This window comes from Lutra lutra, chromosome 11, assembly GCF_902655055.1.
Source record: "Lutra lutra chromosome 11, mLutLut1.2, whole genome shotgun sequence".
NCBI classification, from domain to species: domain Eukaryota; kingdom Metazoa; phylum Chordata; class Mammalia; order Carnivora; family Mustelidae; genus Lutra; species Lutra lutra.
Genome location: NC_062288.1, coordinates 93,494,848 through 93,509,988, shown reverse-complemented (window position 1 = coordinate 93,509,988; position 15,141 = coordinate 93,494,848). Strand labels below are relative to the sequence as shown.

The 15,141-nt window shown below is 43.4% G+C and overlaps 1 protein-coding gene across 4 annotated transcripts in view; it reads left to right on the top strand.

The window, feature by feature from the left end:
• Positions 1 to 15,141, top strand: part of SVOPL (SVOP like) — a 75,476-nt gene that overhangs the window by 39,610 nt on the left and 20,725 nt on the right. For 2 of the 4 annotated variants that reach the window (XM_047694921.1, XM_047694924.1), the window contains 4 exons: positions 3,022 to 3,239; positions 4,067 to 4,178; positions 4,922 to 5,003; positions 12,639 to 12,728. In XM_047694921.1, coding sequence (XP_047550877.1) covers positions 3,022 to 3,239; positions 4,067 to 4,178; positions 4,922 to 5,003; positions 12,639 to 12,728 — 502 coding nt within the window. Of the gene's footprint in view, positions 1 to 3,021; positions 3,240 to 4,066; positions 4,179 to 4,921; positions 5,004 to 12,638; positions 12,729 to 13,482; positions 13,602 to 15,141 lie in introns of those variants that run through there. The other 2 variants (XM_047694925.1, XR_007121489.1) reach the window with 2 other exon arrangements.

Genomic DNA, 15,141 nt, shown 5'->3' with positions numbered 1-15,141 from the left:
GTCACCAATAATCGAATTCAATGGGATAGACTCTGGTGGTTTTCTTTGTCCCACTTCTCTGTAGCCATGACCTTGAGTACACAAAGATTTTCTAAACGAGATACACAAAGTCCTACTGCATTAAATTAGGAACTCTGTGCCACGAGAGATCATGAAGAATCTGAAAGGTAAGGTCACCAACTGGGAGAAGAAATTTCTAAAATACATGCCCAATTAAATTTTATATATATACACAACTATAAATGTATATAAAATTATATATATAATTCTTTCCAACAAGAAAAGATACCCAAACCAGTAGGAAAATAGGCAGGAGACTTGAACTGGCACTTGACCAAAAATTGTATCAAATAAATGTATGAAAACATGCTCAACCTTAAAATCACCAGGGAAATGCAAATTAAAACCAACGAGACCCATTACAAATCCACTGGAATGGTTAAAATTTAATTAATTATGCCAATTAACTATCCAATTAGATTAACTATAGCAAGTGTTGGGAATAATGTTAAGTAACGGGAACTCTCGCGCACAGCTGACTGGAGTTCAAAGTAAAACCACTTTGGAAAATGGTTCAGAGGTATTCATGACAGTTGAAAATATGCATAGTGTATGGCTCAGTAATTCCATTCGTAGCTTTATATCCAACAGAAATGTGTACATATGTTTACCAAAATACATTTGCATGAATGTCCTTAGCATTATTTTATTTGTAACAACCCCAAACTCTAAACCAGCCACATGTCCATTCACAGTATAATGGATGTGCTGTGTTACATTCATAAAAATGAAATACTTTAAAAAAAATGAAATATTTTACAATAACAGGAAAGAGAAACTAGTTATCTACATTCAATATGGCTGAATCTTACAAACATCATAACGAGCGGAGGAAGCCAGACACAGAAACATATTCTGTGATTCCATTTATATAAGGATAGAAAGCAGGCAAAACTAATCTATAGTGTTTAAATTCAGGAAAGTGTCTATCTGCCTTTCTCAGATAAAATCATTATTAATAGGCTGGTATGTTGCCTTTTAAGACTTTAATTTTTAAAATACTCTCAATATTTAGGGGCGCCTAGGTGGCCTCTCTCTGCTTGCCTCTCTGCCTACTTGTGATCTGTCTCTGTCAGATAAATAAATAAAAATCTTAAAATACTCTCAATATTTGGAAATTGAACTAGAGTTACTGTATTTTTTTTAAGATTTTATTTATTTATTTGAGAGAGAGCACAGCAGGGGGAGCAGCAGTGGGAGGGGGAACAGCAGCCCCCCGCTAAGCAGAGAGCTTGATATGGGGCTGGATCCCAGGACTGAGATCATGACCTGAGCCGAAGGCAGATGCTGAAGTGACTGAGCCACCCAGGCGCCCCAAACTAAAGCTATTTTAATAACAAGAGGAAGTATTGTAACTACTAGGATTTTTTTTTTTTGATATTTTGTTATGAAAATTTTCAAACGCACCCTGAAGTAGAGGATACTATGATGACCTCCGACTGATCCGTCCCCCATAACTGACGGTCACTGGTAGTCGCTCCTGGTTGCCTTGGCTCTGTTTTCCAGGGCCTACTTTGAAGCAAGCCCAGGCTCCGTGATCTTTCATCCCCAGCTACTTCTTTGAGAGTCTCAGCTGCTTGAGGACATTTTCTTAGATGATTCCACTCCTGTAATTAACAGACAAACAATCATCTCACTATCATCAGCTGATGCCCGCAGCACTGGCGATTTCCCCGGCTGTCCCTGTATATGCGGTGTACAGCTGACTTTCCAAACCAATTCTATGAACCTGAGAGGGGCTCCAGGGGCATTTCTGGGGGGCTGATATTTCTTTCCTTGACTTTGACACATGAAATTTTCTGTATGTTATTATAATTTTATCTCAACACAAATATTTACTAAACAATAGACAGAAAAAAGACAAGAAGTAGATATAAAGGGAAAAACTCCCAGGGCTGCTCATGGCCGGCTAGAGAAAGCTTTGGGTCAGGCAGAATTCTAAAGATTACTACCAAGGCGCCTGGGTGGCTCAGTGGGTTGAAGCCTCTGCCTTCGGCTCAGGTCATGATCTCAGGGTCCTGAGATTGAGCCCCGCTCTCTGCTCAGCGGGGAGCCTTCTTCCCTTCCTCTCTCTCTGCCTGCATCTCTGCCTACTTGTGATCTCTGTCTGTCAGATAAATAAATAAAATCTTAAAAAAAAAAGATTACTACCCCCCACCTCCCCCACCCCCCCAGATTACCAACTCCTGTTGATTTAATCACACGCTAATTTGGGGTGCTGGTGTAAAGGGACCGCACAGATGTAATTAAGGTTACCCACCTTAAAATAGGGAGCGTATGTGGGACTAAACAGGTGGGCCCAATCCAGTCACTTGAGTCTTTCAAAGTTCTCCAGCTGGAAACAGAGACTGAGCAGAAGAGAAGGCACGAGGTGAGGCGGGGCAGAGAGATTCCTGGGCAGAAGGACCTGGGGAAGGAAGGAAAGAAGGGAGAAGGGAGGGAGGAAAAGAGGGAGGAAGCAAGCCTGCCTGCAGAAAGGGAGAGCAACAGGTCAGCAGTAGCAAGGAGACGGACATGCCTTGTCCAGCCCCAAGGAGCTGAGCTGTACCTGGGTCGGGGCAGATTCTGCGCCCCCCCCCACCCAAGGCTTCAAGAGACCCACACAACTTCGGGCCTACAGAACGGAGGAAATAAATGTGAGTTGTTTTAAGCAACCACGTTGATGTTAATTTGCTAGAGCGGAGACAGAAAGTGAGTCCACGCTTCAAATTTCCTTCACTGGCTGTGGGGCCCTCCCGGGTCCAGCCCCAGGCTGTGCCAGCAAAGCCCTTTCCCACCTGGGGTTCCCCTGCACACCTCCCTCCAGCTCCCCAGGATAGGTGCACCCAGCCTTTGGCGCCCTCTGCACCCGGGGCCTCCCACCAGACCACTCTCCCCCTTCCCCCCACTTCTCCCCACCTCTGCTGGCGCTGCCCCTCCTTCAGGCTGGCTTTTCTAATGAGCCGCTTCTCTCCCTTCCAGGCTGGGAATCTCCTTCGCCTACTACGGAGTCATCCTGGCCAGCGCCGAGCTGCTGGAGCGTGACCTGGTGTGTGGCTCGGGGGCCAAGTCCGAGTCCCAGTCCGAGGTGGCCGTAACCCTGCTGGACACAGAGGAGAGCCACAGCCCCTGCCACTGCCACATGTTTGCCCCCTCCGACTACAGGACCATGATTATCAGCACTGCTGGCGAAATTGCTTGTAAATGTCGACCTCAGTGTTTTGGGTCCCTGTTTGGGGTGGGGGCCCTGTCCTAGATGTGGCTTTTGCCTGGGCAGAGCTGAGCAAGTCCCCAGTGTAGATAGACTGGTGTGGGGAGAAGTGTGCAGGATAGAGCTTTGAATTACTGTATCCTATCAGTTCTAAGCTGCATCCCCCCCATCCCCGCACCACCACGTTGGAAGTCTCTGAAATTGAGTTGTGTCTTAGAGTGGCTCCTGAAATTTCGTTTGCAGCATTGTTAGCATTTTAGTGGACATAAAATAATAGTACTTAAAAATCATTGGGAGGGGAGGTGAACCATGAGAGACTCTGAAAAACAATCTGAAGGGTTTGAAGAGGTGGGGGGATGGGAGGTTGGGGGAACCAGGTGGTGGGTATTAGAGAGGGCACGGATTGCATGGAGCACTGGGTGTGGTGCAAAAATAATGAATACTGTTACGCTGAAAATAAATTTTAAAAAATGCTAAAAAAAAATCAGTGGTGCCATGAATTTGATGGCAAACAGTATAAATCATTTAAAATACAGATCTAGAAGGTTTGCAATTAATGATAGACCCACATGTTCTAAGAAGCATCTTGGGCAGAAAGTACCCTTTCTGCACACACCAGTGCTCGTCCTTCTTGGACCCATGAGGAAAAGCCTGGAGAAGGAGTCAGGAGATGGATGACCATGGGACTGGATTTGGGCTGGAACACACATGAGGTCTGGATGAAGTTGCCTCTTTCTGAAATGACAACGGGGAATCCTTGGTAAATGCCACTTGCTTTCGAGGTTTCAGAAATTGTCACTGTCATTTGTTTTTTAGTGAATCCTCTCAATATCCTGGGCATTAATTTCCTGGGAAGACGGCTGAGCCTTTCTGTCACCATGGGATGCACAGCCTTATTCTTCCTTCTCCTCAATATTTGCACATCAAGGTATTTTTCTCTCTGATTGCTTGAAAATAATCTAGGTTTGTGTGGTGGGTTTAAGTTGTGGTTTCCTGACCCATAGCGTTCAGTGGGCATCAGGGCAAACCCCTTTGACCTGGGGAGTAGTGAATGCACTCCTCCTGGTTTGACTGGAATGGTCTTCCCTGGTAACCACCACTCCGCCTTCCCTCTTCTACTGACCCGGCCCCGCCTCTGCACTCCCAGGGTACAGGCATGAGTGCAGGCGCAGTCATTCTGCCCACTGAGATATTAGGGTCTTTATGCCAACCTTCGTGGAACCTCAGGACTCTAGTTGTTTTCCAAATTATCTGGACCATTGTTATGATGGCTCAGGGAAACAGGTAACCTACCTGTGGGGTAAAAATTCGTTTCACTCAATTTGCAATCCTAGAATGTCCTCAATTGTAATCTCTATCATTCTGCAAACCACATCATTTCCCAAATTGGGTGGTAGCAGAAAGGGTGCTCATCTGGGGCCCCAGGCTGGAACGGCACACTTGGGGGGGTGGGAAGGACAGATAGGGAGTTGGGTTGAAGGTTGGGGTCCAGCATTTACTTTAGGACCCCACAGTCAGGCCAGGAGAGGAGCAGCACCTCTCCAGGACATGGTTATCTGTGGGCATGTATTAGCATCTGTAATGCTAAGTTGTGTGATGTGAGCACCTGTCAAGGCCATGGAAAGCCCTCCATGCTGCCTTTTCTAACTTCTCTGGCATCTTGTTCCCTAGCGCTGGCCTGATTGGCTTCCTCTTCATGCTGAGGGCTTTGGTGGCAGCCAACTTCAACACCATCTACATTTACACTGCTGAGGTCAGTTGTGGGTTGGTTACTCCCAACACATGTAAAGCAAGCTACTTTGATTTCACCAAGCGTAATTTTCTTTATAGCTCCATCCATGTCAAGATTGTATTCTTCTTGTTGGCTGAATAATAGTCCATTGTAGATCCAGACCACATCTTCTTTATTCATCAGGTGCTGGACATTTGGGCTCTTTCCATTGTTTGGCTATTATGGACATGGCTGCTATCAACATTGGGATGCAGGTGCCCCTTCAAATTAGTATTTTTGTATCTTTGGGTTAATATCTAGTAGAGCAATTGCTGGGTCATAGGGCAGCTCTCTTTTTAACTTTTTGAGGAACCTCCATACTGTTTTCCAGAATGGCTGTATCAGTGTGCCTTCCCACCAACAGTGTAGGAGGGTTCCTCTTTCCCCACATCCTCCCCAACACCTGTTGTTTCCTGTGTTGTTAATTTCAGACATTTTGACAGGTGTGTGGTGGGGATCTCATTGTGGTTATGATTTGAGTTTCACTCATGAATGTCGTTGAGCATCTTTTCATGTATCGGTTGGCCAAATGTATGTCTTTGGAAAAATGTCTATTCTTCTGCCCATTTTTTAACTGGATTATTTTGGTTTGGGTGTTGAGTTTCATAAATTCTTCATATCTTTTGGATTACTAACTCTTTATCAGATATATCATTAGCAAGTATCTTCTCTCATTCTTTAATGTTACTTTTTTTTTTTTTAAAGATTTTATTTATTTATTTGACAGACCGAGATCACAAGTAGGCAGAGAGGCAGGCAGAGAGAGAGAGAGGGAAGCAGGCTCCCCACTGAGCAGAGAGCCCGATGCGGGGTTCGATCCCAGAACCCCGGGACCATGACCTGAGCCGAAGCAGAGGCTTTAACCCACTGAGCCACCCAGGCACCCCTCTTCTCCCATTCTGAAGACTGCCTTTTAGTTTGATTGATTGCTTCCTTTGCTGTGCAGAAGCTTTGCATTTTGATATAGTCCCAATAGTTTATTTTTGCTTTTGTTTCCCTGGCTTTAGGAGACCTATTTAGTAAGAAGTTGATATCAGAGAAGTGACTGCTTGTGTTCTCTAGTATCTTAATCATTTTCTGTCTCACATTTAAGGCTTGCACCCATTGTGAATTTATTTTTGTGTATGGTGTAAGAAAGCGGTCCCATTTTCGTTCTGCATGTCGCTGTCCAGTTTTCCCAACACTATTTGTGGAAGAGATGATCTTTTATTCCATCGTATATTCCCTCCTGCTTTGTCAAGGATTAATTGATCATACAGTTGTGGGTTCATTTCTGGGCTCTCTATTCTGTTCCTTTGATCTATGTGTCTTTTTTTTGGTGCCAGGACCATACTATCTTGAGCACTACAGCTTTGTAATAGAGCTTGAAGTCCAGAATTGGGATGCCTCCAGCTTTGCTTTTCTTTTTCAAGATTGCTTTGGCGACTTAGTATCTTTTGTGGTTCCATACAAATTTTAGGATTATTTCATCTAGCTCTGTGAAAAATACCAGTGGTATTTTGATAAGGATTGCATTAAATGTGTAGATTGCTTTGGGTAATATAGGCATTTTAACAATATTAATGGAGAACATGGAGTTCTTCCACTCCATGAGCATGGAATATTTTTCCATTTCTCTGTGTCATCTTCAATTTCGTTGACCAGCGTTTTGTAGTTTTCAGAGCACAGGTCTTTCATCTCTTTGGTTAGGTTTATTACTAGGTATCTAATGCTTTTTGGCATAATTGGAAATGGGGTCAATTTCTTGATTTCTCTTTCTGCTGCTTCATTATTGGTGTATAGAAATGCAACAGATTTTTTTTAATCCTACCACTTTATGAAATTGTGTATTAGTTCCAGCAATTTTTAGGTGGAGTATTTTGGGTTTTTTATAAAGACTGTGGTGTCATCTGCAAATAGTGAAAGTTTGACTTCTTCCTTGCCCATTTGGATGTCTTTTATTTCCTTTTGTTGTCTGATGGCTGAGGCTAGGACTTCCAGTACTGTGTTAAATAATAGTGGTGAGAGTGGATATTCCTGTCTTTTTCCTGATTATAGAGGAAACACTCTCAGTTGTCTTCATTGAGAATGATACTAGCCATGGGTTTTTCATATATGGCCTTTATTATATTGAGGTATGTTCCTGCTAACCCTGCTTTGTTGAGGGTTTTTATCATGAATAGATGTTGAAAGATCATGTGGTTCTTATTCTTCTATTAATGTGATGTGTGTATCCTTCTGACTGATGGGCAATTGCTGAACCACCCTTGCAGCCCAGGAATAAATCCTACTTGATAGTGGTGGATGGTTCTTTTAATGTACTGTTGGATTCCATTTGCTAGTACATTATTGAGAATTTTTGCACCCATGTTCAGCAGGGATATTGGCCTGTAGTTTTGTTATTTAGTGGAGTCGTTATCTGCTTTTGCTATCAGGATAATGCTGGCCTTATGAATGAATTTGGAAGTTTTCCTTATATTGCTTTTTTTGGAATAGTTTGAGAAGAAAGGGTATTGACTCTTACTATCTATTTATTTATTTATTTTTAAAATATTTTATTTATTTACTTGACAGAGAGAGATCACAAGTAGGCAGAGAGGCAGGCAGAGAGAGAGAGGGAAGCAGGCTCCCTGCTGAGCAGAGAGCCCAATGCAATTCGGAGCTGGATCCCAGGACTCTGGGATCAAGACTTGAGCTGAAGGCAGAGGCTTAACCCACTGAGCCACCTAGGCACCCCTTAACTCTTTAAGTGTTGGTAGAATTCACCTGTGAAGCCATCTGGCCCTGGACTTTGCCTTGTTGGGTGATAGTCAATTACTTATTCAATGTATTTGCTGACTATTGGCCTGTTTAAGTTTTCTGTTTCTTCCTGTTTGGTTTTCATAGTTTTTATGTTTCTAGGAATTGATCCATTTCTTCTAGGTTGTCCAATTTGTTGACATAGAGTTTTTCATGATATTCTCTTGTAATTGTTTATACTTCTGTGATGTTGGTTGTTACTTCTTGCTCATTTGTGATTTTATTTATTTGGGTCTTTTCTTTCTGATAAGTCTGGCTCTAGGGTTATATCAATTTTGTTTTTCAAAGAACCAGCTGCTGATTTCATTGATCTGTTCTATTTTTTTCTGGTTTATCATTTATTTCTGCTCTTATCTTTATTATTTCCTTCCTTCTGCTTGCCTCATTTTTCTTTTTCTAGCTCCTTTAGGTATAAGGTTAGGTTGTTTATTTGAGATTTTTCTTACTGCTTGAGGTGGGTCTGAACTGCTGTGTACTTCCCTCTTAGGATCACTTTTGCTGCATCCCAAAGGTTTTGGCCATTGTGTTTTCATTTTCATTTGTTTCCATGTATTTTTTAATTACTTCTTTGATTTCCTGTTTGACCCATTCATTGTTTACTAGCATGTTGTTTAACCTCCACATATTCATGGTATTTCCAAATTTTTTCTGTGGTTGACTTCAAGTTTCATAGAGTTGGGATCAGAAAATATGCATGGTATGGTCTCAATCTTTTTGTACTTGTTGAGGCCTGACTGTGACGTAGAATGTGATCTATTCTGGAGAAGATTCTTTGTGCACTTGAAAAAAAGTGTGTATTCTGCTTTAGGATGGAATGTTCTGAATGTATCTGTTAAGTCCATCTGGTCCAGTGTGTCATTCAAAGCCATTGTTTCCTTGTTGATTTTCTTCTTAGATGCTATGTCCTTTGATGTAAGTGGGGTGTTAACATACCCTGCTGTTGCCACATTATCATCAGTGAGCTCCTTTGTTTGTAATTGTTTTATATATTTGGGTGTTCCCACTTTGGGCGCATAAATATTTGCAATTGTTAGATCTTCTTGTTGGTTAGATCTCTTTATTATGACAGAATGCCCTTCATCTCTCATTACAGTCTTTGGTTTAAAATCTAGTTTGTCTGGCTTATTGTTACTCCAACCTTCTTGTGACACTCATTTGCATGATAAATGTTTCTCCATCCCTCACTTTCAATCTGTAGGTGTCTTTAGGTCTAACATATGTCTCTTATGGGCACATATAGATGGCTCTTGTTTTCGTATCCATTCTGACACCCTGTGTCTCTTGACTGGAACATTTAGTCCATTTACATTCAGGGTAATTTTTGATACATGTTTAGTGCCATTTTATTGTTTTGTGTTTGCATCTGCAGTTTTTCTCTGTTCCTTTCCTTGTTGCTTTTGGTCTCTCCACTCAGAGTCCCTTTCAGTATTGCTTGCAGGACTGGCTTAGTGGTCATGAACTTCTTCAGTTTTTGTTTGTTTAGGAAACGCTTTCTCTCTCTTTCTATTCTGAATGACAGCCGTGCTGGATGGAGAATATTCTAGGCTGCAGATTTTTCCCACTCAGCACTTTGAATATATCATGCCACTCTCTTCTGGCCTGCCAAGTTTCTGTTGAGCAATCTGTGGCTAGATTTATGGGTTTTCCCTTGTAAGTTAGGGACTTCTTTTGTGTTGCTGCTTTTAGGATTTTTCCTTGATCTCTGTATTTGCAAATTTAACTACAATATGCCTTAGTATTGGCCTGCTCTTGATTTTTTTTTTTAAAGATTTTATTTATTTATTTGACAGACAGAGATCACAAGCAGGCAGAGAGACAGTCAGAGAGAGGAGGAAGCAGGCTCCCTGCCGAGCAGAGAGCCCGATGTGGGGCTCGATCCCAGGACCCTGGGATCATGACCTGAGCCGAAGGCAGAGGCTTCAACCCACTGAGCCACCCAGGCGCCCCGGCCTGCTCTTGATTTTGATGGGAGTTCTCTGTGCCTCCTGGATCCGGATGCCTATTTCCTTCCTCAGATTTGGGAAGCTTTCAGCGATTAATTCCTGAAGTAAGTTTTCACACACACACCACCCCCCTTCTTTCTCTTCCTCTTCTAGGACTCATAGGATATTGATGTAACTACATTTGATGGAGTCACTGAGTTTCCTAAGTCTGTTCTCATCCATAATTCTTCTTTCTCTCTCTCTCTCTCTTTTTTTTTTTTTTTTGAAGATTTATTTATTTATTAGAGAGATGGAGAGAGACCACAAGTAGGCAGAGCAGCAGGCAGAGGGAGAGGGAGAAGCAGACTCCTTTGCTGAGCAGGGAGCCTGACATGGGGCTCGATCCCAAGACCCTGCGATCATGACCTGAGCTGAAGGCAGCTGCTTAACTGACTGAGCCACCCAAGCATCCCTTCTTTTTCTCTTTTGTTCAGCTTCATTGTTTTCTCTTTCATCTTCTATGTCACTTACTCATTCCTCTGCTTCTCCAGCCCTCAGTGCATTCGGTCTGTTTCTATTATCAGTTACAGCATTTTTCATTTCTGACTGATTCTACAACTCTTTCATCCCTGTGGTAAGGGGCTCCCTGAAGTCTTCCATTCTTTTCTAAAGCCCAGTGAGTATCCTTACAAATTGTTGCTTCAAATTATCCATCAGGCATGTCACTTATCTCTGTTCCACTTAGATTTGTGGCCCTGAGCTTAACTTGTTTCATTTGGGAGGAATTCCTCCATCTTAGCACTCTCCGTCTTCTGTGTTAGATGAGCCTGTTGGGTTTCCTACTCCTGAGCGTAATGGCTTTATGAGGAAGTGGTTCTATGGTATCCAGGGCTTGGGGCTTCAGGGAGTGTCTCTGGTGTGTGCTGTGTGCACTCTGCTGCTGTGTTCTGACTACTCTGTCCCTCAGGCCAGTCGCCTGCAGAAGCACCATGCCTACAGTGGGCAGTGTTTGGTCCTTGACCAGGACGTGGTGGGTTTTAACAGGGTGTGCTCCGATCTGCCTGTCAGACGAGACCTGAGGCTATTTCCACTAGAACTAAAGGCCCGCAGAACTCCCTGGTCAGGAGATGTGGTGTGGGTGGCGGTTTCCATTGGTCTCTCTGGAAGGGTCCCACTGCGCTGGGCCAGAGGCACACTTGCCCAAGGAGGGCAATCCCAGCAGAGCGCAGGGAGGGGAGGCTGCATTTGTTTTCATCTCAGGAAACAGAAATCTGTTCAGCTTACCGATAAGGTCTGTGCAAATCATTAAAGCCACAGAGAAAAATATTCTTTTCTCCCCATAGTGATAAAAATAGGAATTGACATAGTTGATCTGTGTAATCCAGTATGCTTCTGAAGTTACATTTGAAATATTCAACTTAACATATTTTGGAATAAATTCATTTAAAAGGTCATTTCTAAATAAATTTTTTGATACTAATTGTTTAAAAAAATCAAAGGCGTGTACCTAAAGATGATTGTCTTCTATTACTCCACTCAGAGGACTTACTTTCTTTGCTCTGATATCACCACTATCTGTCTGAATCCATTGTTCTGTTATAGCCAGCAGTCTCATTTTCCAGAAAAAGAAAAAAAAAAAAAACTCCCGAAAAAGGCATTCCACTCCCAGACCTTCTTATAAAAATACAACAGTGTCCGCTGAGGCCAGACAGCTTCTTGACTTTACACTGGACAAATGGTGCTTAATAAAATGTGACCAAGTAAAGAGGCAATGTGCTTTGCTTTAGTGAATGGATTAAAAATTATGGGTATTATAGAGCTTTAAGAGAATTCTCGAGTTTTAAAAAACCATACTTTCATAAAGCGTTCTCCCTATAAATTGTTAAGTACTGTTTGCTTACTTATTAAACTCTGCCAGTACTTAGAAAGTAGATTATGGGGGCACCTGGGTGGCTCATTGAGTTAAGCGTCTCCCTTTGGCTCAGGTCATGATCTCAGGATCCTGGGATCCCAGCACCCATGTCCATCTCCCTGCTCAGCAGGGAGCCTGCTTCTCCCTCTCTCTCTGTCCACCGGCCCCCAGCTCATGCTGTCTCTCTCTCTTTCGAATAAAATCTTTTTTAAAAGGTAGATTATGCCATAAAATTCCATTTTATTTATTTATGTTTATTTGTTTATTTGAAGATTTTATTTGTCAGAGAGCACAAACAGAAGGAGCAACAGGCAGAGGGAGAAGCAGACTTCCCACTGAGCAAGGAGCCCGATACGGGACTCAATCCCAGGACCCTGGGATCATGACCTGAGCAGAAGGCAGATGTTTAACCGACTGAGCCACCCAGGTGCCCCTGCGGGAGGACTTTCTTTACTTTTAGTAGGACTACTTTATACATTTATAGCTCTAAAGTGGAAGTCTTCTGTTTGATTCCAGAGCTTAACTGTTTGAAATTATACTTGGAATATTCAATTAAACACATTTCACAGGGGTGCCTGGGTGGCTTAGTGGGTTAAAGCCTCTGCTTTGGGCTAAGTCATGGTCCCAGGGTTAAGGGATGGAGCCCCGCATCGGGCTCTCTGCTGCAGGGAGCTTGCTTCCCCCCCTCTCTCTCTCTGCCTGCCTCTCTGCCTACTTGTGATCTCTGTCAAGTAAATAAATAAAATCTTTAAAAAGAAAAAATTAAAACATATTTTGGAATTTGGTCATTTAAAGGCTCATTTCTAAGTGTTTATTTTTCTGATACTTAAAAATTCAGTGTTGTGGTGCCTGAGAACACGAATGTCCTATATTTCATAGCCTACACACCTGTAGAGAACAGCTGGTATTTGCTATATACGGAAGCCTGGCTGGGGGAGGAAGGGCAGGGGAGTCGGGAAAGCAGGAGCCCAAGCTAACCGATGCTTCCTATGCTCCTCCCTCCAGGTCTACCCCACGATGATGCGCGCTTTGGGGATGGGGACCAGTGGCTCCCTATGTCGGATTGGAGCAATGGTGGCACCGTTTATATCCCAGGTACAGCCCAGGAGTCTCTGTAGCGGGGATAAGTCTAAAGGAGATGGGAAAAGCGGGACACCGGGTTCTTTCAAGTGAAAGGTTTAAGCAGGGAATTTCTGTTGACATCATGAGTATTCTTGAGAGGTTGTTTTCCCATTGTTGGGTGAATTTGGGTAGGGAAAGAGGCTAAGTAAATGTTTCCAGCCTTGTAGTTGGTCAATAGCATGTATGTCATTGCGTGCACAATTTGGATTTTGTTGGGCATTGTTGCAGGAGGATGGAAAAGAAATGGAGGACATGAGAAGCTTGAGCAATTGAATATGAGTGGGTTTGAACCCGACCCTGTCCAGGGGTACAATCAAGAAGCACAGCATGGATGGGGCGCCTGGGTGGCTCAGCGGGTTGGAGCCTCTGCCTTCGGCTCAGGTCATGATCTCAGGGTCCTGGGATCGAGCCCCGCATCAGGCTCTCTGCTCCGCGGGGAGTCTGCTTCCTCCTCTCTCTGCCTGCCTCTCTGCCTACTTGTGATTTCTGTCTGTCAAATAAATAAATTAAGAAAAAAATTAAAAAAAAAACACAGCATGGAAAGGCAGGGAGGGGCCATCTAATGCTAGGGGAAACCAGGTCCTAGGATAAAATCCAGAGGTGGCCTGGACTCATGGATGGACCCTTGTTTCTGGAGGGAAACAGAGGCAGATAGGGTGATCAGGGTGGTCATGTTTTCTCAAAGGGATGAACTCTGCCTGCACTGGTTCTTCTCTTTTGACCACAGAAATGGAAATCCACCTGAGCTGGCTGCCATGGGAGGTTCTGGTCCAAGCAGTAGAGGTGATAGGGACCCAGGCCCTTTCTTCCTCATGTCTGTCTGGGTCCGTGGTCACTCCTTCACCTTTCCGAGAATTCCAGATTTACGAACCTCTCCCTGAAGGCCAGTGTGCTATGCTTGCCTGTGTACTTGGCCATCCCAGGAATACGAAACGTGGATCCTTAGATCCAACCACCAGAAGACATGGTGGTACTCTTTCTTCCTCCCAAAAAAGGGACGGTCAATAGCCAGGTCTGGTCAGATGTTCATACTCGAGCTCAATCAGCTGTGGCCAGGGGTCAAGGTTATCTGCAAATGCAGCTGGGGAAATGCAGTTTTCAAAGGAAGGTTTTGTGGGCCGAGCAGACAGACTGTCACGTGCATTTCCTATAACTTAACACATTTTGCCCCCACTAGGCTGTTATTCATTTGTTTTTAACTATTTGGGAAATGTTTTCCCCCTCACCTTAAGGAAAAACGAGGGCAGCTTTTGTCTAGTGATTTTCAAAGTTTTTTTTTTTTTTTTGTACTGCTTTCACCATTTTCAGAAAACACAGTGGTAAAAGCAGAAGTAAGATATGAATCCTGTTTCTGGATGACCCAGCTCTGGTCTAGCTTATTTTCTGAGCTTTAAGTAGAAATTGCATCTCTGTTTTTCAGCCACTTGAAACCTGTCTTTTGGGTATTCGTGGGTATTTTCCCTAGAGGCCACACAACTTTTTGTGGCTTTGTGGATCGGGAAGATCACCAACTGTGTCTAGGTCTTCTGGCTCCATAGGCTCTGACCTGCTTTAGCCTCCTATGGCCAGGGAGTCGCAATCTTTTACAGTTAAATTGCTCCTCTCTCAATGTCCCTTCATCTGTAAGATAAAGATCAAAACAGCACCCACCACATAGGTTTGTTCTGAGTATTAATACATGGAAAACAACAACAACAAAAAAATACATGGAAAACACTTAGCCCAAATTTGGTCACATAGTAAACACTGAATAAATGTTACCTAATAGCAATGATCACTAATAATGAAGGCCAAATGCTAAATGTTTCAAATAAATATCTCTCAATAACAAAAATACATTTTTTAAATCCAGTATTTTGAACACGGTGCAATTGGGATGTTTTGCTTTCTTGATGGGTTTGGATGGGAGGTCAGAATCCCAGATCTCTTCGCTCCTAGGATATCTGCTTGGGTTTGGGGTGGGGTGAGCTGCTCCAGGCAGAGAGGAAGGCCTTGGCGTCACTCTTGGGAGCTAATAATCCGTCCCTCCACCTTCCCTTGGACGGGCTTCTCCAATTTGAGCGTGTATCAGAATTACCAGGTGTAACTTGATAATGAAAAGACTGCTGGATTCTACCCAGAGACTGAGGCTGAGTATGGGACCACCAGGGTCGTTCCAACAAGTCCTCAGAGCAAACCTGCTGAGACTGGCCTGTGGACTGCCTTCAGGCCAGGCCATCCACAGGGAGAATAACAAGTGGGAGAGAAGCTTTACTTTCACTTAATTCTTCCTCTTCCTCCTTCCCTTCTCAACCTTCTTCCCCTTCCCCCTCCTCCTCCTCCTCTTTTTGCCCTTTATTTAGGAACTTCTTATGATGACCCGTTTAACAAGTTGACTTCAAAGTAC